Source organism: Uranotaenia lowii, chromosome 2 (genome assembly GCF_029784155.1).
Source record: "Uranotaenia lowii strain MFRU-FL chromosome 2, ASM2978415v1, whole genome shotgun sequence".
In the NCBI taxonomy this organism is placed as follows: Eukaryota; Metazoa; Arthropoda; class Insecta; order Diptera; family Culicidae; genus Uranotaenia; species Uranotaenia lowii.
Window position 1 is genome coordinate 143,817,049 of NC_073692.1, and position 24,299 is coordinate 143,841,347.

Consider the following 24,299-nt stretch of genomic DNA (forward strand, 5'->3'; position numbering starts at 1 on the left):
TTTCTTCAGTTCCTTTTTTTACTTCCTAGGAAGCGACAAAAACACGATGTTTCGTCGTGTCTTTGGTATTACGACATTACCGTCTTTCGTTTTGGTGCTGGCGATGACGACGAAGGCTGCGTTCTTTTTCCGAGCTTAGTAAAAATGGATCTTAAGGCCAAGATATGTATGTGTGGCTATGAGGGGGTCTAGCTTTTCGCACTCACAAAAAACCAATGCGAGCACCCATGTCGGACATCGCACTTACACGACTTGGAAGGACGCATCGAGACCATTCGAGTGGATGGCAACAAAATGGAGAAGGAATTGGTCTGGCCACCGCAATGTTTCCACTTTAATTTCCGGAGCCATAAGAATTTTATGAATTTCCAAGCAATTAATTTTGATCTTAAAGTCTTCAAATACATGGAAACTGTGTTGAACATTTTAATTTCTGGATTTAATCTGATAACTGAAAAGAACAAATTGTTTTTAACTAAATAGTAAGGAACAAAAACGACACTTTAAGGGTAAAAAATAGGTTTCAGACCATATCTGTAGAAAGTGAAGACGGTTTAGAGTTTATGATCGAAAAGTGTTTCAAATAATGGAATCTACATATTTCATATTCCTTTTTTGGTTTTATTTTACCTTCCATTAAACTAGCTGACCTGGTAGATTAAGTTCTACTAAAATAAATTCTATTATTGCTAACTAATGATTAATGCTCGAGCTATTTGTTCATCCGTCCTTTCTTTCTTCGTTAAACAATTTTGTAGTAGCAGCTTTATATCAAAGAGCTCTTCTCCCAAAGCATTGAAAGCTATTAATTTCGTGGACGCAAGTCTTTCAAGGTACTGTATTTATGGTATTCCGTTGAATACATTATTATCCATTTATGAAGGGGTTTACCAAGTGAAACTGTATTGTATTCAATGCTATAAATCACTTTTTCATGTGAATTTCTGTGAAAATTTTTGATAACTGTTCAAGATGTGTCGCGTTTTACATGTATTTTTTTACCCATTCCAATCTTTTGTAAGTGATTTTTATCCGTTTGAGAATCAACAATCATAAACTCAACAATAACTTGGAAAACTTAAATCACTCTAAACCAACGAAAAAAAAAACATATTTTACATGTTTTATATAATTTTTAATATCAAATATGTATTTTGAGGGAAATATCCAGAATCTTTAGCAAGTTCGAAAATTTTAAATAACCGATGAAAGTCCCTATTTTAATAATTAGGGCTTATTGAGGGTTGTCGTCCGTCCCGCAGAAGCGGAACATGTCCCTCTTTTTGGATTAGTGTTCCCCTATCCCGCTTTTTCCTAAAACGTTCCGTTTTTTTTCTTTGAAAACTTATATTTTTGAAAATAATGTTCACGACCTTATCGGTGAATGTTATGTTCTCATAGTAAGAACATTTCAAGAATTGAAAATTATAGATGGATAGAAGAAGATTAGAAAAAAATTACAGGTGTTGAAAATGAGCGGGTTGAAATTTTATTTTTAAGAAGCATTTTCACCACATATTTAACTTTTGTTCAAGCACGGATCAACTATTTTGAAATGTTAGAATCGGGCAGGGTTGAGTCTAACACAACACACAGGCGCGGTCCTATGGGGGGGGGGGGGGGTGATCGGGGTGATCACCCCCCCCAAGCGGCAAAAAACCGTTAAAAAATACCCGCATAAGCTCGAATTTTTATGAAAAGTTGGTATTTTTCTTAGAAGATGTGTTTCAAATTTTCAAAATTTTCCACTCCGTGGGGGTGTTTATACAACAAAAAAGTTAATTTATCACTTAAAAGGCTCAATATAGAAAAAAATCGATCCACCAAACTCAAGCAGCTGTACCGATTCCTTGGACTGAATAATATAATTAATGTTATATTCGCTTCAAATTCAGAGCTTCTAAATTCTAGATTTTGTTTTGAATTAAAATGAAATGAAAAATTTGGAAAGGAAAAAAAGAAGGGTTGAATATTGTTTTAACACTGAAATACTTGAAATATTTGTTCAGCTGTCGTTAAATCATGTTATTTTTCAATTTTCTTTATTTAAGAATTTTTACCATCTTGAATGGATTAACAGCTCTTGGTCATTCTTAAAGTAAAAAAAACCATTGGCCTTCAGGTGTTGAATTGCCTTTATTGTTAGAAATTTAAATTTTAGTCAAATTATCCATCGGAGTGATAAATTCTTCAGTAGGCGTTCAAACATCGTATGACTTAAATTGGTCGTCTAACTTTCCAATCTTTCTTTTTGTCTTTTAGTCACCAATTTAAAATTCAAATTTGATTTTATTTGATTCTTTTTGAAATGCATCAAACATTCATATTATGGATGACCATGAAAAAATACAAGTTCTGCCAAACAGAAATCGAATTTAAAATATTAATAGAACTCTTACTAAATTAAAAAATCTCTTGAGATAACGTGATATAACTTTTACGTTTCCTATGAGTTTTTAGAGCCAAAAAGGAACAAAAAAGCATTTATCAAAGCTGTTTGAATATGAAGGAATTGGTGTTGGCGATAAAGATTGAAATTCATCTCCAGAACCTAATATCTTCTTTCAAAACAATAACACAAGGGAACAAAATTCACATTTTCCAAGGCGCAAAGAATTTGAAAACTGATTTCGGAGCACTAAATGCAAATTTGTATTTTTTTTTTTATCAGCTCTTGTTTCCGGTATAAATTTTAAAAAATACAAGGTTCATTGAAAAAAATTCTACACTTTTTAGAAAAAGTGTGAAATATCAAAAAGATTTTGAAAAAAAAAGATTTTAACTTAATGATCGATTTTCATGAAAACTGAGTAATTTACCATGACAAAAAATTATAGAAGTTAGTATGTTTCCGCATTTTGTAAATTACGAAGATTATCTAAACAAATTCTGTATTATTTTTACCGGGAATTTGTCACTTTTTGGCATTCTCACCTATCTTATTTTTCCTGTTTATGTAAGGTTAGTTACTTCATCAATTTATCATTGATCGGTTTCACTCTAAACTGCTTAGTTTTAAAATTACTTAATGCCATAAGAAGAAAAAGAAAAAATCTGACAAAAAAACCGAGTTTGGGACGCAAAATTCTTCCAAAATCAGTTTGCCTCGGTTTTAATTTTTCCCTTATCATTCCACTATTTTTTCGGCAATAAGGCAATCTATCATGCTAAACAGTCAGAAGATCTTTTAGTGATTTTTAACCAACACTCCTGGATTTCAAGATCTACAGCAATTATGTCACCGAAATTGCTTTCAGCTCATGGACACAATAAAATCTAAGTTTTAAGTTAAAATTTAGCTTAAGGTTTGATATTCTTAATCTGAATGCTTGGCTATTTCGATAATGATTTCAAATGATTGAGACTCTTTACTAAAGAAATGTATTAACTTTCAGAATTAACCCCTCATTTAATATTTTTTATTATACAGTAGTTTTTCGATTTTATCACGGTAAAAAAAAATTTCACCGTGAATATGGCGAAACCGTGAATTTGGCGAAACTAAAAATTGAAGTAGAAAAAAGTATTTTTACTGTCTATAATCAATAATTTATAATGTTTTCAGTAGTGGAAACGTTTTGTATCAATAAATTTTGATCATAAGGCGTAATTATCAAAGATTACTAAACAAAATGGATCGTTTTCAGTTCAAATTTTTCTTCGCTAAGGCAAATTTTTAGGTTTTTTCTTGAAATAAAACTATGTGGTATATCCATTTGATAGTCTACATCTAATTAAAGTGAATTATTTTGTTTTGATGGAATTTTAACAGTCGTTATCTCTTTTTTCAATTTTGAAAAAAGTTCAAAGAACTTAGGATCACAAAATTTTTTTTTGCTAATTTCAAATTTCAATATTTTATTCTTAACACCTTTGATGAACTAAAAAGTATATTGATTCGAAAAATATTTTAAAATTTGCTCAACTTAGACTTTTACAGTGTGATTCTCGAAATTTTCTTTATGGGCAGATAATCTTTTGTCTTTATATGTGGAAAAACATAAATCTTAGGCATATTTTCAGACAAAGCTAGCAGAATTTCATTTTGGTCTTCCAAAATTATCCATTAAGACAATACTAAGGGCTATCCAATAAGGATTACGCACGCCACCCTTTAAAACAAACAAGTTCAATAAAGAAATCAAAGACACTTATCTCTTTTCAAAAACGCCTCAATTCATCCATATTTTTAATATGATTCGCATAACCAAAAAAGTTAATTTTTTTAAAGCGACTAACCAACACAAGTAACAGCACTAGCATCAACGTGACGTTAAAATACTTGTTTCGATTATTACAAGCGTTTTTAAAATCCAAATGACGGTTTTAAACACTATACAGATAAAATAAGCAGTTCAATGGCATTTTCATATTTTTGGATACCTATATACCATAACATAAACCATAAAAAGTATCATAAACAAACACGCTCTATGCTTTTGAAAGAAAATTAAGGACCTGGAAATGGTTTCTGAATGATTTTTTAAAAAGCGTGATAAAATCGAAACAATAACCGTGATAAAAGCGAGCGTGAATTTGGCGAGTATTGATAAAATCGAATAGTGATAAAATCGAGAAACTACTGCAATTCAAAATTATTTAAAAAATTAGGAATTATGTGTAGGTACCTAACAACAATGAAATAGATTAATCTTTTTTTTATAATTCATTTGTTGCAGTGCAATTAAAATTGAATATTTTGAATGAAAACTTTAAACTCAAGAGCAAATCAAATACAATTAGGTTCCATAAGCTTCATATGCAGAAACTGATTTTGATAATAGAATTTTCTACTTAATTCATATTTAAAGTGTTGATTTTACTTATTGTGTTTCCAAATTTGAAAATAATTATACTAAATTTCCAAATCACGATTCAGTAAAATACTCCAATGAAGAATTTAATGCCTGTTAGATATGTTTGTTAGTAAGTTTCTCGGCATTATTGGTGAAAAGTAAATACCTACTTCCAAAAAATTATAAAATATCGGAGCACTAATATTTAGAAGCTCAGAAAAAAAAAATTAAGATAGCTTGAACATTTTTTTTACATCTTCATCTCTCAACAACGTGTATATTATTTTTATTGAAAAAATTACATTCATAAAAAGAAATTCTTTAAAGAGCTCTTTGAGTGATAATTTTAAAATACCAGATATACCTACAAATTTAAAAAAATTATCAAAAATTTTTCGCAGTGGATATTAGTTTTATAAAATGATGTGTAAGTTGTGTAGAAGGATATTAAAATGAGCATATAGAGAAACTTTGATAAAGTTTTCATTATTCATCCCTTGTTTCATATTTTTTTAAATACATGTTGTTCAGTGAAATTCATGGGAGAAGGAGGAGCAGTGTGCAGCTTATATTGTAGACTCATTTTCAACTGACAATCCCCCCCCCCCCTCTCCACAACCTCTCCCCCCTCCTCTCGCGCACTCAAATGAACGTTTTTTCACCTGATATTGACTTTCCTTTATATTGACTGATTTTTGAAAACTGAAAAATCACCCCCCCCCCCAAGAGCCAGCTCTAGGACCGCCCCTGACAACACAATAGTTGGTCTTGCATGGTTCGCACCGCGAAACAAATTAAGAAAACTTTTACGAAATTCACTATCTTACTTAGCTTAGCTTGATTCACTACTCACATCCACCTTGAATCATTGAACCCGAAATGCACCTTAAAAAGTCTTTTAATTTTAAAGTATTCTAGTTAACTCTGTGATTGGTTTCTAAACTTGGTTTAAATAAATTCAATACATTTCGGATTCTAAGATCGCAGGAAGTAGAACAAGTTCCACATCGTCAATGGTTGCTACTCCGTGATTGACCAAGGCCATCAATTTTGTTTAAAGGTCAAATGAACGGAACCTGGGATTGGCTACACATTCATTGCTCACAAAACTGACGCTCTCTCTTTACTTACTTATTATTTTATTTATTATACTTACTTACTTTTACTTAATGATCCCGCGCCGATCCTCCGGTGCATAGGGCCGTGGTAAAAGACCTCCACTGTTGACGATCCGGAGCCAGCGTCTTCACCTGGTCCCAGTCAAGATTCTCGTCGACAGTTCGGATTTCAGCGGCTAGGCTTCGCCGCCACGAATTTCTGGGTCTGCCTCTTCTTCGATGACCTTCTGGATTCCAATCTAGCGCCTCTCTGCAAATCTCGTTTTCATCTCTTCGCAGCGTGTGCCCAATCCATCTCCACTTACGTTCCCGAATCTCGATTTCTAGCGCCCTTTGATGACACCGGCGATGTAGTTCCTCATTCGAGATCCAATTGCCAGGCCACCAAGCGCGGATGATATTCCGCAGGCAGCGGTTTACAAATACTTGCAGTTTTCGCGTCGTTACCGCATATGTGCACCAAGTTTCGCACCCGTACAGCAATACGGATTTGACGTTTGAGTTGAAGATTCGGATTTTCGTTCGTAGAGAGATCTGGCGTGACCGCCAGATGTTTCGGAGACTCGCAAACGCAAATCGGGCCTTTCTTATCCGGGTTTCGATGTCTTTTCTGGTACCACCATCAGGCGTTATCTGGCTACCAAGATACTGGAAGCACTCCACTTTCTCAACTTGTTGCCCAGCTACCATGAAACTGGAGGGATTTCCTGTGTTGATCTCCATCGACTTGGTCTTTCCGACATTGACTTTGAGACCTGCTGCCTTGGAACTTTCGGTGAGATCGTCGAGTTTGCTCTGCATATCTGGTTGTGTTTGGGCGAGCAAAACAATATCGTCAGCCAGGTCAAGGTCGTTCAGTTGCTCCATTGTTGAAGGATTCCACGGCAATCCTCGGTTCGGTGCACAGTCAATCGATCCAATCAGAATCTCATCCATTACGATGAGAAAAAGTAGCGGTGATAGAATACATCCTTGTCTCACTCCAGCAGTTACCGGGATTGGTTCGGACAAGACACCGTCGTGCAAGACCTTGCACGAAAATGCCTCGTACTGTGCTTCGATGAGATGGACTAGTTTCTCTGGGACCCCTCGTCGCCTTAGAGCCGCCCAGATGTTTTCATGGTTAAGTCGGTCGAATGCTTTTTCGAAATCAACGAACACCAGCAGAAGAGAGTCCTGGAATTCGTTGATTTGTTCCAGTATGATTCGTAGCGTTGTGATGTGGTCCACACATGATCGTCCGGATCGGAATCCAGCTTGTTGCCGTCGGAGTGTAGCGTCTATTTTCTCCTGGATCCTGTTCAGGATCACTTTGCAGAGTACTTTGAGGGTTGTACAGATCAACGTTATGCCTCGCCAGTTACCGCACTCTGTCAGGTCTCCTTTCTTCGGGACCTTTACGAGGATACCCTGCATCCAGTCGACCGGGAATGTTGCAGTATCCCAGATGTCAGCGAAAAGACGGTGCAACATTTGTGCTGATAGGGCAGGGTCGGCTTTGAGCATTTCAGCAGGGATGCAATCGATCCCAGGTGCTTTGTTGGATTTCATGTTTTTGATTGCCGCTTCTATTTCAGCCAGCGAAGGCGCTTCCGAGTTGACGCCATTTATGCGACTTACTGTTGGCGCTTCGAGCTGCAGATTCTGTTGGCCATCGCTATTCGTGACTCGGAAGAGTTGTTCGAAGTGCTCAGTCCATCGTTTGAGCTGATCTGTTCGATCGGTCAATAACTGACCTGCTCGGTCTTTTAGCGGCATTCTTGCATTAGTCCTTGCACCACTGAGGCGGCGAGAAATGTCATAAAGTAATCGGATATCTCCATTGGCGGCGGCTCTTTCTCCCTCTTCGGCTAGGGAGTTTGTCCAGGCTCTCTTGTCTCGTCTACAAGCTCGTTTAACTGCCTTTTCCAGCTCCGCATATCGTAAGCGGGCGGCTGCTTTGGCTGACCCGGTACATGCCTGCTCAATTCCGACTTTCGCCTTTCTCCGATCATCGACCATCCTCCAAGTTTCATCCGACATCCATTCACTTCTTCTTCCACAAACTTTACCGAGAGTACCATGGCTCGTCGTGATAAAGGCATTCTTGATTCCACACCACTGTTCTTCGACTGTTCCGTCTGTCGGCAGCTCCGAGGCTCGGGATTCTAGCTGTTCAACGTATGCCCTTTTCACCTCTGGATTCTCCAACCGGCGGACGTCGTATCGACACCCGACTTTCTCCTCGCGCCGTTGGACACGCGCAACTCTCAGTCGTATCTCGCCAAGGACGAGGTGATGGTCAGATGCAATGTCTGCGCTTCGTTTGTTGCGGACATCAAGAAGGCTCCTTCTCCATTTTCGGCTGATGCAGATGTGGTCAATTTGATTTTCTGTTCGGCCATCTCGGGATACCCAAGTGACCTTATGTGCTGGTCGATGGGGGAAGAGCGATCCGCCGATCACCATGTTGTTGTTTCCACAAAATTCTACAAACAGTTCTCCGTTTTCGCTCATCTGTCCTAGGCCATGGCGTCCCATGATGCGCTCAAGGTCCTGATTGTCGGAGCCAATCTTTGCGTTGAAGTCGCCCAAATGGATTTGAATGTCACCCTTCGGAATTCTCTCAACCACGCTGTTCAGTTGACTGTAAAACTGCTCTTTCTCCTGCAAGTCGGCAACGTCAGTTGGCGCATAACACTGGACCATTGTAAGGTTTCTAACCCGTGTTCTGAATCTGGCTACGGTTATTCTTTCGTTTATCGGTTCCCATCTAATGAGGGCCGCGTAGGCCTGCGGGCTTAACAGGAAACCAACTCCTCGTTCCCGAGTAGCATGTTCTCCTCGTATGCCAGAGTAAAGCAGGACTTGCCCGGATTGTGTCTTGTGTTCTCCAGTATTAGGCCAACGGACTTCGCTCAATCCCAGAATTTCAAGCTTGAGGCGGCTAGCCTCTCTAGCAAGTTGTTCCAGTTTGCCTTGTTGGGCAAGGGTTAAAACATTCCAAGTTCCAATTCGTGTCCGTGTTTTCATGCTAAAAGTCGTCGCCAAAGTTCCAGGTCGGTCATTTCTTTCGGATTCCGTAACAATTTCAAATCGGGAGCAGTAGGTTGTTAGCCTAAAGTCCCTATCCCGCGATGGGGCTGCCATCTTGGACTTAGCTGGCGGGAGCCGCATTTCATAAATTCAGCCGCTTGCTGCAAGACAGACGCTGTTTGAGCCGCCCCTGACCTGGAGAACAGACGCTCGGTTGTTGTTGCACGCCGCCCCTGACCTGGGGAACAGACGCGTGCGGCCACCTTCTCAGTCTGCATGCGACCAAAGCATCCACCGGGGTTGGGTACCCGATCTCCGCTTAGGTTACTCGCACCCCAGCCGGCACCGCGGGGAGGTAGAGATAGGAGTTGTGAATAAGAGGTGATATGACCACTATGGGGTCTCGTGTTGCACATTATCCACCGTTTACCAGCCACGCTCTCTCTTTAAACATCAATAACGACGCCGGCCACGTCCTAGTAGTCAATAGATAGGTTAGGAAAAATGAGAAAGGGATAAAAGAACAACTTTATGCCTAAGGACCGAGTTCACCTCTGAGCCCTTGCCAAAAAAAAATTGCTTGGGAATGTGGGGGAATGGAATTAATTATGAAACACTTTTGACTAGTGTTATACTGATAGGCTTTTCTTTTAAAATATATTTTTAATTTATTTAAACATTTTAGCGAAATAAAAAACAACAATTTGAAAAGTGATTATGACTTAAACAAATTCGAAGTCAATCATACAAACTTGATTTCCATCTTCATCTGAATCTGTTATAGTTTTTGCTCACATAGCTCAAAGTTCGAAATGATATTCGAACTGATGTTCTTGATCATATTTATGTGGGAATTTGAAAACGTATAAAAAGTGTAAAAGTTCAAATATTTTCAAGAGAAATTGAGAAATAGATTGAAGTAAAAAAAAGGGAATTGTATTATTGGAGAAATCAAGGTCGAATAGAACGTTTTACCCTTTTTTTAAAAGAGAAATGAAAAGAATAAAAACTATGTTAAGTTTTTCAGCAAATTTGATTGAATTATTCATGTAACGACTTCCCGCATTTGATCAGAAACATCAAGATTCAACTTAAGCCCTGTTTATGATTTAATCTATATATATAAAAAGCAATTTCTGTATGTTTGTTTGTCCTCTATAGACTCAGCCGTCTTTAGGGCTAGAGGTCTGAAATTTGACATGGATGCTCTTTAGGACCAGGAAGGATGAAAAATGTTTTCAGATTTTCGGATGATCCCTTCTGAAGGGGGTCGTCCATACAAGACAAATAATGTTTTCGCGATATTGACGTTATTTGAGGTATCAAATTCAGTGTGAGGGGCCGCCAAAAGGGGTCGTCCATGTTAACTTTTCAATATCTTAGTGATATTGTCATAATAACGACAGATCGGATCGGATTCAGATGAAAATTGGTACACGTGAGTTTTAAGGGGCGGACAATCGATTTCAGGTATTAAATTCAGTGTAAGGGGCCAGCAAAGATGGTTGTCCATATCAACCTTTCAATATTTTTGCAATATCTTCTTTATCATAGATCGGATTGGGATTAAAATTTGCACACGATAGTTTTAGGGACGGGCAATCGATTTCAGATGTCAAATGTTTTTCCAGGGGTCGACGAAAAGCGCGAGGTTCGTTTCGAAACGGTCTCAGCGTCTCCCATTTTCTTCGGGAGACACTGATACCCAATGTGGTGGAAAGAGAGATGATGAGAAAGAAACGTTGCAAAAGTAGGAGTAAAGTTTTTTCTTCGTAAACATAGTTACCATGACACAAGTGACGTCACTACCGACCATTTTCGCGACGCATTTTGCCTAGGATAAATGAAGCTCCCTAACAACGACGCGTCGCGACGCAGGGCTTGTTTATGTTTATTTTTCTTTTTTCTCTCCGACTTGCAATAGTGTGCGTTTCTTTGCGCCAACTTAGTAAAAGTGTACCTCATTGACTGAGACCGTCTCAGATTTCCAACAACAACAACAGACAACAAAGTTCGTCTCATAACAAAAATCGCAGTTCATGTTGCCTTGTGTGGACTAGGCTTTAGGCCTCAGCTTTTCCTTCTCTCTCAAACTTTACTGGTGGTGTTCGTGGTGGAGTTGTTAAGTGTTTTGTACAACGCAGATGTGTCAGATGATCGTCTCCATTTATTATTGTTTCATGTGAAACGAATCACAACTTTTCAAAGATAGGGCTACTTTATGCGGCTCGCCAGTCCGAACAATTTCATAGCCCGCTGATTCAATTATGCGGCTAAAGTCTCGCGCTCACGCAACATAAATTGTGCCAAGTTGCGGGCGAAAAACGTACGTTTTAAAGCGATCGCAGAAGCAACATGTTCTTCTTATGGGAGTACTCACGTTTTCGGTTCTCACCGGTTTTGCTATACTGCGGGGAACTACTGCGGCCCTCCTGGCTTACCCTGCTAGTTGACGGTCATATGGTGGTAGCTCTGCTGCGGTTATTCGGTGAAACTATTTGGTCGGCGGATTGAGGCGCAGGTAGAGAAGATGTTCTCTAGCTAGCCGTCGTGGTCTGCTGTTGATCGGAAAGCACGATGAAGATGATGATCGCGGTTCTCGTAATAGCGAGGGGACCGCGGCGCGGCGCTACTAAAGGTGTATCACTGCCTGGCTAGGGTGTTGGTGTCTGATAGCCTTCAGCAACAGCGGTGTTCGCTTCGGCTGGGGCGTGTGCCGCTAATGACCCTGGTGGTGCCTCGACTTACTCTAGGTGATTATGCAGTTGTATCTGGCATGAAGGAGTGCAGCGTTTTACACGGGGTTTCACTGGCGTGATTACCTGCACAACATACCTTCAGGTCGAGCAAATGTCGTAAACACTACTTGCACTGCACTACCTATGCTTGCTAGCTCTAGTGTGGGCTAATCGACCGACTTAGTCGAATCGCGAAGTTAAACAATTAACTCTTCTCTCGCGAATTCTCGGATAGCCCTTGTCTTCCCCTTCCAAATCCGAAATTAGAAACCAATCTTTTTCTCTTTTAGGTTCACAACGCATCCCGAAGGAGGTCATTCACCTGATGCAAACAAAGTCTGCCGTCACATGTCTCAAGCCACATGTTTAAAGTTGGAAGTGTGTTGGTTGATCTAATGCCTTCAACAGCGTGTTAATGGTTTTGATGATTGTTCGCCTAGGGTGGCGCTTGAAATATGAATGTCGAAATGTTTTCGTTTTCGAAATGAACTAATTTTATTTTATGCTTATTTATTTTGATTAGACTATTAAGGTTCTGAATGATGCAAATATTTACAGTTGTTTCTGTCAATTCAATGCGTTTTTGATGTCGGCCTTACAAAGAAAATGTTTTGCTTTATTAACCCGTTACTCAATGTATGACGAAAATTTAGTTTAAGTTGCTTCAATAGTATCAATGCTTATTGATAATTGAATTATATAGATAACTAGCTGGCCCGGCAAACTTTGTTGAGCCTGTATTTTTGAGAATTTTTTATTTATATTTTAGCACTGTTCCTTAGTCAGCCTTCCTTTTGGGTGGATAAAAGCAAGTGGATACCCTTGTGTCAGAAAAAAAATCCAGATTTAAAGTTTTATATAAAAATAAGCTACGTTAACTTTTGGTTAGCTAACTTATTTCCTTCCGGTAACTTAAGAACGCTTAATCTTTCAAGTTTCAATTTAGTTTAGCCATCATTCCTATTCAAAAACTGCTATCTGATCAAGTATTTTAAAAATGCTGAAGATTGATTTGAACAGAAAATTGACCTTTTTTGCTGGAGTCGTCATAAATAGAGTTTTTTTTTAGATTTGTGTTTACCTCTGCATTTAAATACATTGAAGTTTTCTTTAAGCATGATCGTCTGCATAGAAAAATTAAAAAATGAATTGGAGAAAACCAGAACATTCAAAGAATGATGAGAAATTTAATTTTTAGTTTTTTTTTCATTATTTCAATTGTCGTTTTTTTTGGACTTGGTACTAAATACACTAATTGAATCTTATTGTGAATTGACAGAGCTGAGTTTGACAAATATTTAACAATTCAGGAAAAGTCACTGTTCATCTCATTTTAAAGCAACACTTTTCTAATCAATATAATGTTTGAAAATGTCTTTAAAATTTGTGTCATCATTATCTTTTTTCAATTTGCAGTTAGGAATTGGCAAATTTCACTGTAAATGAAGAAATTAAAAAAAAATTAAACTTTCATGTTTTTGAATTATTTTTCTTTTAGCATTTGAAGCCTTGAATGAGGGCAAAACTATTTTGAGTATTTGGAATAAAAATTCAAAAAAAATCACAAATTATTTAAAATTTTAGTTTATAATCGTAAGATAAGAAACTGTTATCCAAACAGTTAAATTTAATTCTAAATTTATTGTTAATTTAAATTAATATTTTGAATTTGGCTTTATGAATCTGGATTTTCAGTTATGTTTGAACGTAAATTTAAAAGCTGATTTTCTCTGATCTTGATTTTATTTTTGTTGATCGAGTTCAAGTGTTTATATTCTTAAACTCACTTGTGCTTGATAGATGGTTTTTTTGATCTGATATCAGGCACGAAACTTTTTTCTGTATTCTTGTGTATTGGTTCAGATTTTTCTCTATACTTAAATGTTTCGAAATTTTAGGTGGCATGCTTTTTACTTAAATGTCAAATTTTTATATTCTTTCAAGTTTGATGATATTTTTGATTACGATTCATTTTTCTGACTTTTGAAACTAAGAGTTTGATCTAATATCAAGTTAAAGTCCCATATAGCTTGTTCGATCTCAACTGTTTCGGTCGCCCTGTTAGGACTGCCGCCTCAATGTATACTAGCCATCTGAACAGTTTGTCTACCGTTGCCATAATGAAGCCAGTTCATTCTATTGTGAAATTTATGTACATTTGAAGCGGAAAAAAGTTGTAATTATAAATGGAGATAAAATAAAATATCCTTTTAAGTATCATTCGTTCCCGAAACAAGTTGTTTTTTTTCCTGATCTGCTATGGTCTGCCCAAACATAGCTTAACTTTTGAAAAGTTCCGTTTAACCACTGAGCATGAATGGTAGTATGCATTTTTTCAATGATTCTTGATCCTCCAATCCATTCTTATGATAGTGAATCAATTTACTTGGAATCACAAAATTGATAACATTCAATTCTCAAACTGACTGGATAAATTCATGACATCTTCTAAAAATCAACAAAAAATAAATAAAGGTGATTTTTTATCAGCTTTATGACTTTTTATTGGTGTTATTAAAACTCATCAAAAATGATTTGGTAATGGTTATGTTTTGAGTCTATTGAAAATTTTACATCCATATTGCTTAAGTTGCTCAAAGAATATTCCATTTAAAAAAAAAATTAACGGTGCACGAACAATCATCTAAGAAAATATAAGAATCGCCTTGATTCTGATGCAACAAAAAACAAATTTCGTAAATATGCTTCTTACCGGCTAGTTGCAGCACCCCACAGGGACAATCACATCCAAGTATCCATTTTACTGGTGCCACGTAAAAAGTTCACTGATAATGAAAATGGGCTAGAGAGATTGATGAACATCAGTAAGCCTTGATTGCTTTTGGCGCCTTCCTACTCTGGGTGAATCGAATGAAAAAAAAAAAAATGGAAATTGGATGCCATGACTTGTATTTGATAAGAATAAAAACTTAAAAAAAAATAAATAATAAAAACTTAAAATTAATTTTCAAATTCCACAAAAACATTTTTGAAATTATCTCTCCGTTGTGTTTTTCTTCGCGCGAAGACGAACAGAACAAAAAAAAAATTGATAACAAATCGGATGATCCAGTGAAGAGTTTTGCGTGTTCGCACATTTCTGTCTGTGATTTTTTTTTATATTTAGAGGAAAAAAAAAGGAAGTCTCTTTACAAAGAAAAAGTGGTTCAAATTTGCCTTTAAGTAATTGGGGCTAAACGAACACAAATCTCAACGAGCGAAAGCGAAAAAAATCCCCATTTAGATGTCAATTCCGTTCTTAAAAGACATTTCCTGCCCTCAGCATGGTCCGCCAGAGCGCTCATAAAGCTGATTTCTGGCAATGCCCGGCCGTCTCGTTTTTAATGCCATTTTGACGATTATGGGAATTATAAAAGCCGGCCTTCTCCCAATGAAATGATTGGATGAGATTTGTTGTGACACTTTACGGTTTTAGTGTCCATTGCCCCGGCCGGAGGTCGCACGACATGTTTGGTGGTCGTCGGCCAAAAATTGTGGTTTTGGTTATTGTTTTTTTTTGTTTCGTTGAACACAACGATGCGGATACTCTAAATTTTACGCTCCAGGAAGTCATTTCCTGAGTGTTCCATTTGAAGAGCTGAATGGGTGGTTAGAGCTTGAAGGACGTTAAATCGTTTCATGAACTGGGAAAGAAAAGTTAAATAAGTTTTTTTTAAAAGCTTCAGGGTATGTTGAAGTTTTCAAAAGTTCTAATATTGCGGAAACAAAACCAAATTGAAAAAAAATTGGCCTCAAACAAGTAAAGATGCTTTGCACCTCACAAAATATAGTGAAAAACTTCCGAAAGCAAACGGCTCTTTCATCACGATATTTTTAACTGGCACTAGAATTTGTTTTGAAAAGTTTCGTTTCGACAGCTATCGACCAATTCAACCAGAAGGATCAAATTGATAGACAAACGAAAAGTAAACTTTCAAAATCAAATCGATGCCAGATTCTGGCACTCCGGCCGGTTTCGTGCGTGTCGTTGAGAGCCATATTCGTGGCCATTTGTGGCATATTCCCAATTTGTTGATTCGGTTGAAACAGAGACCACATGGATTTGGTTGAGAAGAGAAGGAAAAAAGCTTCCATTGAGTTGCAGACAGGCTAGGAATGAGCAATGGGCACGTATGCTTGTGTATATGTATGAATGAATGATATTCCTATCCCGAAAACTACTCTGCTACGGGATTTAGGAATTCTACAGGAAAAGTGTTTAGAGACGTTCGTTGCTGCTCGGTCGTGAATTTCCCAAATCGATGTCCTAGCCAGGAGGCCATTCCAAAGCCTGTGAAGTATATCAATGACTCTCGAAATTGATTGCAATGTTAGAGTGGAACGAATGTTCACTGAATTTGAGAATACAATCATTCTCAAGTCCAATGATATTCAAGTTGCAAATTTAAATTTTTGTTCATAATTCCTTACATAACTCATTTTTTTTTAAACTTTAAATGATTGCTGAACTTTTAATTGAAAAAAAAAGCAGTTAATCATATAAGTTTGCCAGATTGTCTGGTTTTATCCGGGTTTGCCTGGATATTTAATACAAAGTTTGGGTAAAGTTTGCTCTGGCCTGGTTGCCTGGATTTAATTGAAAAAAGCCGGATTTCGCCCGGATTTTTTCACCCTATTTGCCAAATCGAACAAAAAAACCAAAATGGGATATAAATTTTATTTATTTATGCGTTCAAAACAAAACTTTTTGAGCAAGTTTTACAAAAATAATCATGAAAGGTTTTATGGAGGCCTGAAATACGATTTCTAATCTGTTGTTAAGTTTTTTGGAAATTTTTTTCCAATTTTTTTTATTGGTTTTTTAAGCGAAACTTCCGGGTTTTGTCCGGATATTGCCGGGATTTTTAATCGACAATTTTGAAATCAAATATTTTGCCAGGTTGCTTGATAAAATAACCCAGAATTGTTCGGCCCATAGACGTGCTGAAAAAATCTGACAACCTTAATATAACCGTCGTTGGAGTTATGTACTTTATATGCATTTAAGGGTGGTGTCGCGTCTAACGCTTAAAGAACCCCAATCTCAGCTATAGGATTTCTTCTTAGTTGGCTTACCCATCTGGAGCCAAATCAAAGACCTTGATTTCGTATAAATGCCAGGATAATTTCCAACTACACTTCACTTGTATCAAACCGTCGCGAGAACCTATACTCGAATAAAAAGTCTCAAAAGTACAACCAGTGATTTCTTCATCTGAAGTGAAAATCCTCCCACGGCGACTCTGTGCCAGTCTCGGGGAAAGAACTCTATACAGTCCACTCCTAAAGTTACCGAAGAGGAAGTTGTCCGAACATCTGTTTGGACCTTCGAGCCGGATAAAGTTTTGATCTATAGAAGAACTACTGGTTGTTGGTTTTGGCGCGAAGATTCGATAGCAACTCGAACGTTGCTACAGTGAAATTCGATCGCAACACGAACGTTGCAAAATTTCGTGAAAACGTGAAGAACAGTTGTGAAGTGAGAAGACCGCTGTCCGGTTTTCATATGAACTCCAAAAATCTGGATTAATATTAAGTGCCTCGAACTGTTTAGTGCACAAAAAATTAAAAGTGAACTGTAAAGGTTTTCGGGATTAAAAAAAAACCCACACAGTGTACTCGTCAGTGTGAATAGCAAACCTGGTCCCAACTCTGGGGGCTCTGGGTCATTCGGAGAGGTCAAGGGCATTGGTCGAGTGCATTTACGAGCGAAAATAAAAATCAATCTAATTAGTTGAAGCTGGTTCTCTGCTGCGTGTGATACAATGACTGAGCACAAAATGCAACAGACGGCTATATTGCTCAGCACATGTAAAAAATCAATCCATAAAATCCAGCAATTTGTGAAATCCTATAATGCAAGTAGTGATTTTGTGAAAATAGACTCTCGAATAGAACGGCTTGGTTATCTATTCAATAAGTACAACGAAACTTCTGTTCAAGCTGAGTTGTTCACAGGGGCTGAGTCTAACGTGAATTTCTCGAAAGATAGGGAAGATATAGAAGAACTTTTCTATCACATCCAAGATGCGCTTATTCTTCGAAAAGCATCTCCACCCGAAGAAGAAGAAACTGTCAAGTCTCCACAGTCCAGCATGTCGATGGTTAGACTCCCCAAGCTAGATTTGCCTACGTTCGATGGCGATATGGAAAATTGGATTCCGTTTCGCGACTCGTATAAGAACCTCATCCACGATAAGAAGAACCTCGCCTCAGTGGATAAGTTTCATTATTTGTTGGCCGCCTTGAAAGAACCGGTCAAAAAACTCCTCGATACGATCAGTGTAACCGAGAAAAATTACGATATCGCATGGAATCTACTCGTGTCTAGATTCGATAATAAACGCCTGTTAATAAAAAATCATATCGCGGCTCTTTTTTCTATGGAGTCGGTAAAAAGGGAATCATCATCTGCGATCCTTTCAATTGTGGATCATTTCGAGCGCCACGTCAAGATCCTAAACACGTTGGGAGAAAATACTGGGGAATGGAGTTCACTTTTAGTGCATCTAGTTTGCAGTCGTCTAGATAGCAACACGCTGAGGGAATGGGAACGTAAAACTGCTGGTGAAGTAGAATCTCCATCGTACGTCGACCTAATTGAATTCCTACAAGAACAAGCCCGAATGTTACTTTCCCTGAAAGGTGGATCTACTGTGATCAACACTAGCAAAGACAAACCCCGATACTCTTCTTCCCATTCTGCTGTGTCAGCATCCTATTCTTCCAAAAAAACTTGCGTCGTTTGCAATCTGCAGCACAAAATTTACGATTGCGAAGCGTTTAAAGTTATGACCTTGGAACAGAAGCATGATGTCGTTCGCAAAAATAAACTTTGTTGGAACTGCTTGGCCACTTCTCACATGAGTCGAGAGTGCCAATCCAAAAATTGCCGAAAATGTGGGGATAGACATCACACGTACCTACACCCGTCGTCTCGCGCTGATCTTTCTACGCCATCTCAAACAAAGACAACTTTTTTCCCGCCAAAATCCAAAAATGCTCCATCTGAGAACAACTCTCCCACAAATGCTCCAGAAAAAACTCGCTATCCGATCACCTCTCCTAACCTGCACTTGTCACCAACCCCACCCGATTCAACACCCAGTACATCAACCGCTATGGTAGCTGCACATTCTACGGGCACGAGATCCACAGTTTTGCTGTCAACAGCGGTCGTTTTGGTTTATGGCCCAATCGGACCAACGAAGGTCCGAGCTTTATTGGATTCGGGATCGGAGCTGAATTTTATAACGGAACGAGTTGTCCAGTTATTGAAACTAACAAAAAATAGAGCACAGATGCACATTTCGGGAATGGGGGGAGCCTCTGTCACAAGTCGTTACTCCACCGTCGCAACTATTTGCTCCAGCGATCACTCATATCGCTGTGATCTCTCCTTCCAAATTTTGCCTAAGATTACTGGTAATCTCCCAGCTACTGTTGTAGATACATCAGAACTGCAAATCCCACCGGAACTCAACCTAGCGGACCCCTCCTTTGCCCTACCTCATCGTATCGATATGGTTATAGGTGCTCAATTATTCTTCTCACTCCTTTGTGATGGACAGCGATACATCTCCAACCACTCAGAGGGATTGAGACCTATTCTACAAAACACAGTATTGGGCTGGGTAGTGAGCGGACCGGTACCAATAGCATCGAATTCATCTCACTCTGCGTCTGTTGCCCTTACATGCACCACCGACGATCTAGACTTCCAATTGTCACGCTTTTGGGAGATTGAGCACTGTCCTGAAGCTCGCAGCTTTTCGAAGGAGGAATTAGCCTGCGAGAAACTTTTCTCCGACACCACCACACGAGATGAACTTGGTCGATTTGTTGTTCGTCTACCCACCAAGCCTGAGATGTTGAGTCAACTGGGCGACTCAGCCACAACAGCTTTGAAACGATACCACTGGATGCAGCGTCGGCTCTTGAGAGATCCGAACTTACAAGACCAATATTCACAGTTCATGCGTGAGTATATCGAGCTAAACCATATGTCACCAGCAAATACATCTCACCCCAATTCCGTCTTTCTCCCTCATCATGCCGTAATTAAACCCACAAGCACCACGACAAAATGCAGGGTGGTTTTTGATGGTTCAAGTAGAACCTCTACAGGTATTGCTATTAATGATTGCCTTATGGTAGGCCCCACCATACAAGACACCCTAGTAACAATCGTAATTAGATTCAGATTTCATGAAGTGGCACTAGTTGCCGATATAACGAAAATGTTTAGACAAATTTGGATCCATCAATCCGATCGGCATCTTCAACAAATATATTGGAAAGATGAAAACGACATAAATGTAAGACCGTATGTTCTCAACACAGTGACTTACGGCACTGCTTGTGCACCCTATCTTTCAACCCACTGTTTAAAGCAATTGGCATATGATCACATGATGATTAACAAACACGTAGCCTCTAAAATAAGCACCGACTTTTATATGGATGATCTTATCAGTGGGGATCAAACAGATGACGCAGCAATTAATCTCCGCTCAGAAGTCCAGGGCATTCTGAGATCAGCAGGTTTTGAGTTGAGAAAATGGGCATCAAATTCCCCGGCAGTCCTAGCAAGTATCCCCGAAGCTTTGAGAGATGACCGTTTATTTCTCGACTTAGACAGCTCCCCCTCAATAAAAACTCTTGGACTCATCTGGCAGCCCAAATCCGATTCGTTCCACTTCAAATCACCAGATCTCATTCAAAGTCAGCAACTCACTAAGAGAATTGTTGTCTCTGAGATGGCCCAGCTATTTGATCCGCTCGGAATTCTTGGACCTGTCGTCGTAAAAGCAAAAATTTTCGTGCAGCAGTTATGGAGAGCAAACCTTTCTTGGGATGATCCGCTCCCACCCAACTTGAGTGGCGCCTGGGAGTCATATAGGTCGGACCTTTCAACAGTACACTTGTTCAGTGTTCCTCGACGTGTTCTGGCTAACAACAGAGCAGGCGAAATCCAACTTCACGGATTTTGCGACGCATCTCAGCACGCATATGGGGCGTGCATCTACTTACGAAGCTCAACTGAAGACGGCAACATCATTACCCACCTTCTTACCGCTAAATTCCGAGTTGCGCCTATCCAACAATCCACAATCCCTCGGCTGGAATTATGTTCAGCAGTTTTGTTAGGCCATCTGTATACAAATGTTATTTCTTCCTTGAATCAGCCAACTAAAGCGTTTTTTTGGTCTGATTCAATGATAACGTTACACTGGATTCATCAGCCACCGTCGAAATTCAACATCTACGTGGCAAATCGAGTCGCTGAGGTGCAGCGGCTGACTGTTGGTGGTTCTTGGAATCACATTGCCGGTTTCGAGAACCCAGCCGATATTATTTCGAGAGGTGCTACCCCCCAAGAACTATCTGGTAACACATTGTGGTGGGAAGGCCCACCATGGTTAAAATTGGAATCGACGAACTGGCCACGTCGGTTCACTGTTATGGATTCGTCTCACGTAAAGCCAGAAGATTTGGAGGAGAAGGTACAACAAAAACCATCTCTTGCCGCCGTGACAACTGACACTTACCCGGAGTTATGCGAATATTATTCTTCGTTCGCAAAACTGGTTCGCATTTCTGCAATTTGTCGACGGTTCGCTCAACGATGCCGAAGGCAAGAACGAGATTTTCCACCATACCTTCTTGCTAGTGAGTACCGAGCGGCGCTGATGGGACTGGTAAAATCGGCGCAACAACAAAGTTTTCCTCGTGAATTAGCTCTTGTCGAAGCTGGTAAGAAGTCCGATTTGAGATCGTCACCATTACGACGACTAAATCCAATCATCGACCAAGGTATTCTCCGAGTCGGAGGCCGACTCAATTTATCAAATCTTTCCCATGATAGGAAGCACCAAATTATACTTCCTTCCAACCATAAGTTGACGATTCTGCTTGTTGAATCAACCCACCAAGATTTACTACATGCTGGTCCTAGTTTAATGATTGCTAATATACGAGAACGCTTCTGGCCGCTGGATTTGCGCAGATTAGCACGAAGGACGGTACGCAACTGTGTAACATGTTTTCGAGTGAATCCAACGGTGGAAATTCAACTAATGGGCCAATTGCCACGGGTTCGCATCACTCCAGCTCGCGCCTTTCTCAACACTGGTGTTGACTTCTGCGGGCCAGTACTAATCAAGCTTCCTGTCAGGAGAGGAAAACCTTTCCCCCCGCTGAAGGCATATATTTGTGTCTTCGTGTGCATGGCAACCAAAGCGATGCACCTCGAACTTGTAGGTGATCTTATCACCGACGGGTTTATTGCTGCTCTAAAACGATTTGTAGGCCGCCGAGGCCTACCCATCAGCCTGTATTGTGACAACACCACGAATTTCACCGGAGACAATCGTGAACTGCGTTCACTCCTATCCCAGTTCATGGACCAACAACACACCAGAAAGGTTGCATCATTTTGTGCAGAAATTTCTATTCAATTTCACTTTATCCCCGCTAGAGCACCATCCTTCGGCGGGCTATGGGAAGCCGCCGTACGCGCCGTCAAGCATCATCTTCGCCGAGTCGTGGGTTTGGACGCCATAACCGCAGAGGCCATGCAAACGGTACTCTGCCAAATCGAGGGATGCCTTAATTCTCGGCCGCTAACTGCTTGCTCGGAAGATCCCGATGATCAACAAATCCTGACCCCTGGCCACTTCCTAATCGGCGATGCACTGAAGGCTATTCCGGAACCTGACCTGTGTGATGTACCAACCAATAGGCTCTCGCTGTGGCAAGCGATGCAGCATAAAGTTCAACGGTTTTGGAAGCTCTGGTCTACTGATTACTTGAATCAACTACAACAGCGCTCCAAAAACTACTTTCAAAAACCTAACGTCGTCGTGGGCAAGTTAGTGCTACTGAAAGAGGACAATTTACCGCCGCTCAAGTGGAGCGTCGGGCGAGTCACCGCAGTGCACCCTGGCGCTGATAACCTAGTGCGAGTCGTCGATGTTAAGGTCCCTTCTGGTGCGGTATACGACCGGCCGATCTCAAAGATCTGCCTGCTACCAATCAACGACGCTGAAGATGGTCCGTCGTCAAACAACGAATGAATTACTTGTGAACTTAAATTTCATATTTTCTTTGAATTGTTATTCCAAAAGCTAGATTAAGAAGCAAATGAAATTGTAAATGTAGTTTTTCGATATTATGGAATAATTATTCCATGGGGCCCGGTATGTCGCGTCTAACGCTTAAAGAACCCCAATCTCAGCTATAGGATTTCTTCTTAGTTGGCTTACCCATCTGGAGCCAAATCAAAGACCTTGATTTCGTATAAATGCCAGGATAATTTCCAACTACACTTCACTTGTATCAAACCGTCGCGAGAACCTATACTCGAATAAAAAGTCTCAAAAGTACAACCAGTGATTTCTTCATCTGAAGTGAAAATCATCCCACGGCGACTCTGTGCCAGTCTCGGGGAAAGAACTCTATACAGTCCACTCCTAAAGTTACCGAAGAGGAAGTTGTCCGAACAGGTGGCAATGGAAAATTTCATGTTAGAATTTTGAAAACCGCGGATATAAACTTTTAAGATCGATTTAAAAAAACTGACCTGTGCAAGATTTAAGCTTGATTTATAGGTGCCTTGAAACGCTCTGAGTTTAGGTTTTTGATGCCTCAAAAATCACCAAAGAGGGGACCAAAGGAAATCTGAAATTGGAAATATTAATTTCTATGACAAATTACATGATTTTTTTGACTCAACAAAGACTTCTGTGATTTTGTTTTTCGAAAAAATCGACCATTTTTTGGAAAACCGAAAAACTCTCAGATAACCGATTTTTAACTAAAAATTTTTTTTCGAGACAACACCAGATCTGAACGTTTTATGCATTTTAAGTCATTTGGAATTGAAATTAAAATTTCGATTTTCCGTTTTTTTGGTCATCCTTTGGTGGTTTTTGAGGGTCAAAACCGAAACTTTGAGCGCTTTGAGCCACCCCTTGTTCGATCTCAACTGTTTTGGTCGCCCAGTTAGGAATGTTGACTAAATACACTAGCCATCTGAACAGTTTGTCCACCGTTGCCTTAATGATGCCAGTTCATTCTATAGTGAAATTTATGTACATTTGAAGCTAGAAAATTGAGACAAAATAAAAGTTTAAGTTTCAAACGTTCCCGAAAGCAATTGTCCTTTTTTCCTGATCCACTGTAGTCTGCCAAAACTATCAAGCTGAAAATTTGCACAGACCAGTTTTTGAGTCAATCTACAAAATGTTTATGGTCGATTTTTTAAACAAGGTCCAATTAATTTTTTTTTTCCTGATAGCTTTTAATCTCGTTTGATTATTAACAAATCTAACTTGAAATAATCAAATAATCTTATATTTATTATTTTTACTTGCTTCAGGGTTGACATTTAGAACAGCTTAAAATATTTGTTCTCGTATCAGCTATAAAACGCAAAAGAACAGTGTTGCTTACAAACAGTTTTTGTGCATGTTTTGGTCGTTTTTGTTATTCCTTTGATCTTCATTCGGATAATCAGCATAAAACTTTGCCAAAAACAATTACAAATTATTCCTTATTGAACGAGAGGTTTGGAAGCTATTTTAAAGGAATTGAAGTTGTTTATATGATACTTGCCTGTGCATCCAAAA

General features: G+C 39.1%; 1 protein-coding gene across 1 annotated transcript; it reads left to right on the top strand.

The window, feature by feature from the left end:
- The first annotated feature begins 17,432 nt into the window (after positions 1-17,432).
- On the top strand, positions 17,433-22,745 carry LOC129741936 (uncharacterized). The gene is made up of 2 exons (XM_055733761.1): positions 17,433-19,647; positions 20,011-22,745. Exons 1-2 carry the CDS (start codon positions 17,433-17,435, stop codon positions 22,743-22,745), a joined length of 4,950 nt encoding a protein of 1,649 aa, XP_055589736.1.
- Positions 22,746-24,299: the final 1,554 nt, after the last annotated feature.

What these genes read in the sequence shown, in the direction of transcription:
- LOC129741936 (XM_055733761.1), top strand. Translation starts at nt 17,433, where the DNA reads ATGACTGAGCACAAAATGCAACAGACGGCTATATTGCTCAGCACATGT. An exon ending in CCAATATTCACAGTTCATGC is followed by an intron (nt 19,648 to 20,010) that starts GTGAGTATATCG and finishes TTCTCAACACAG; the next exon opens with TGACTTACGGCACTGCTTGT.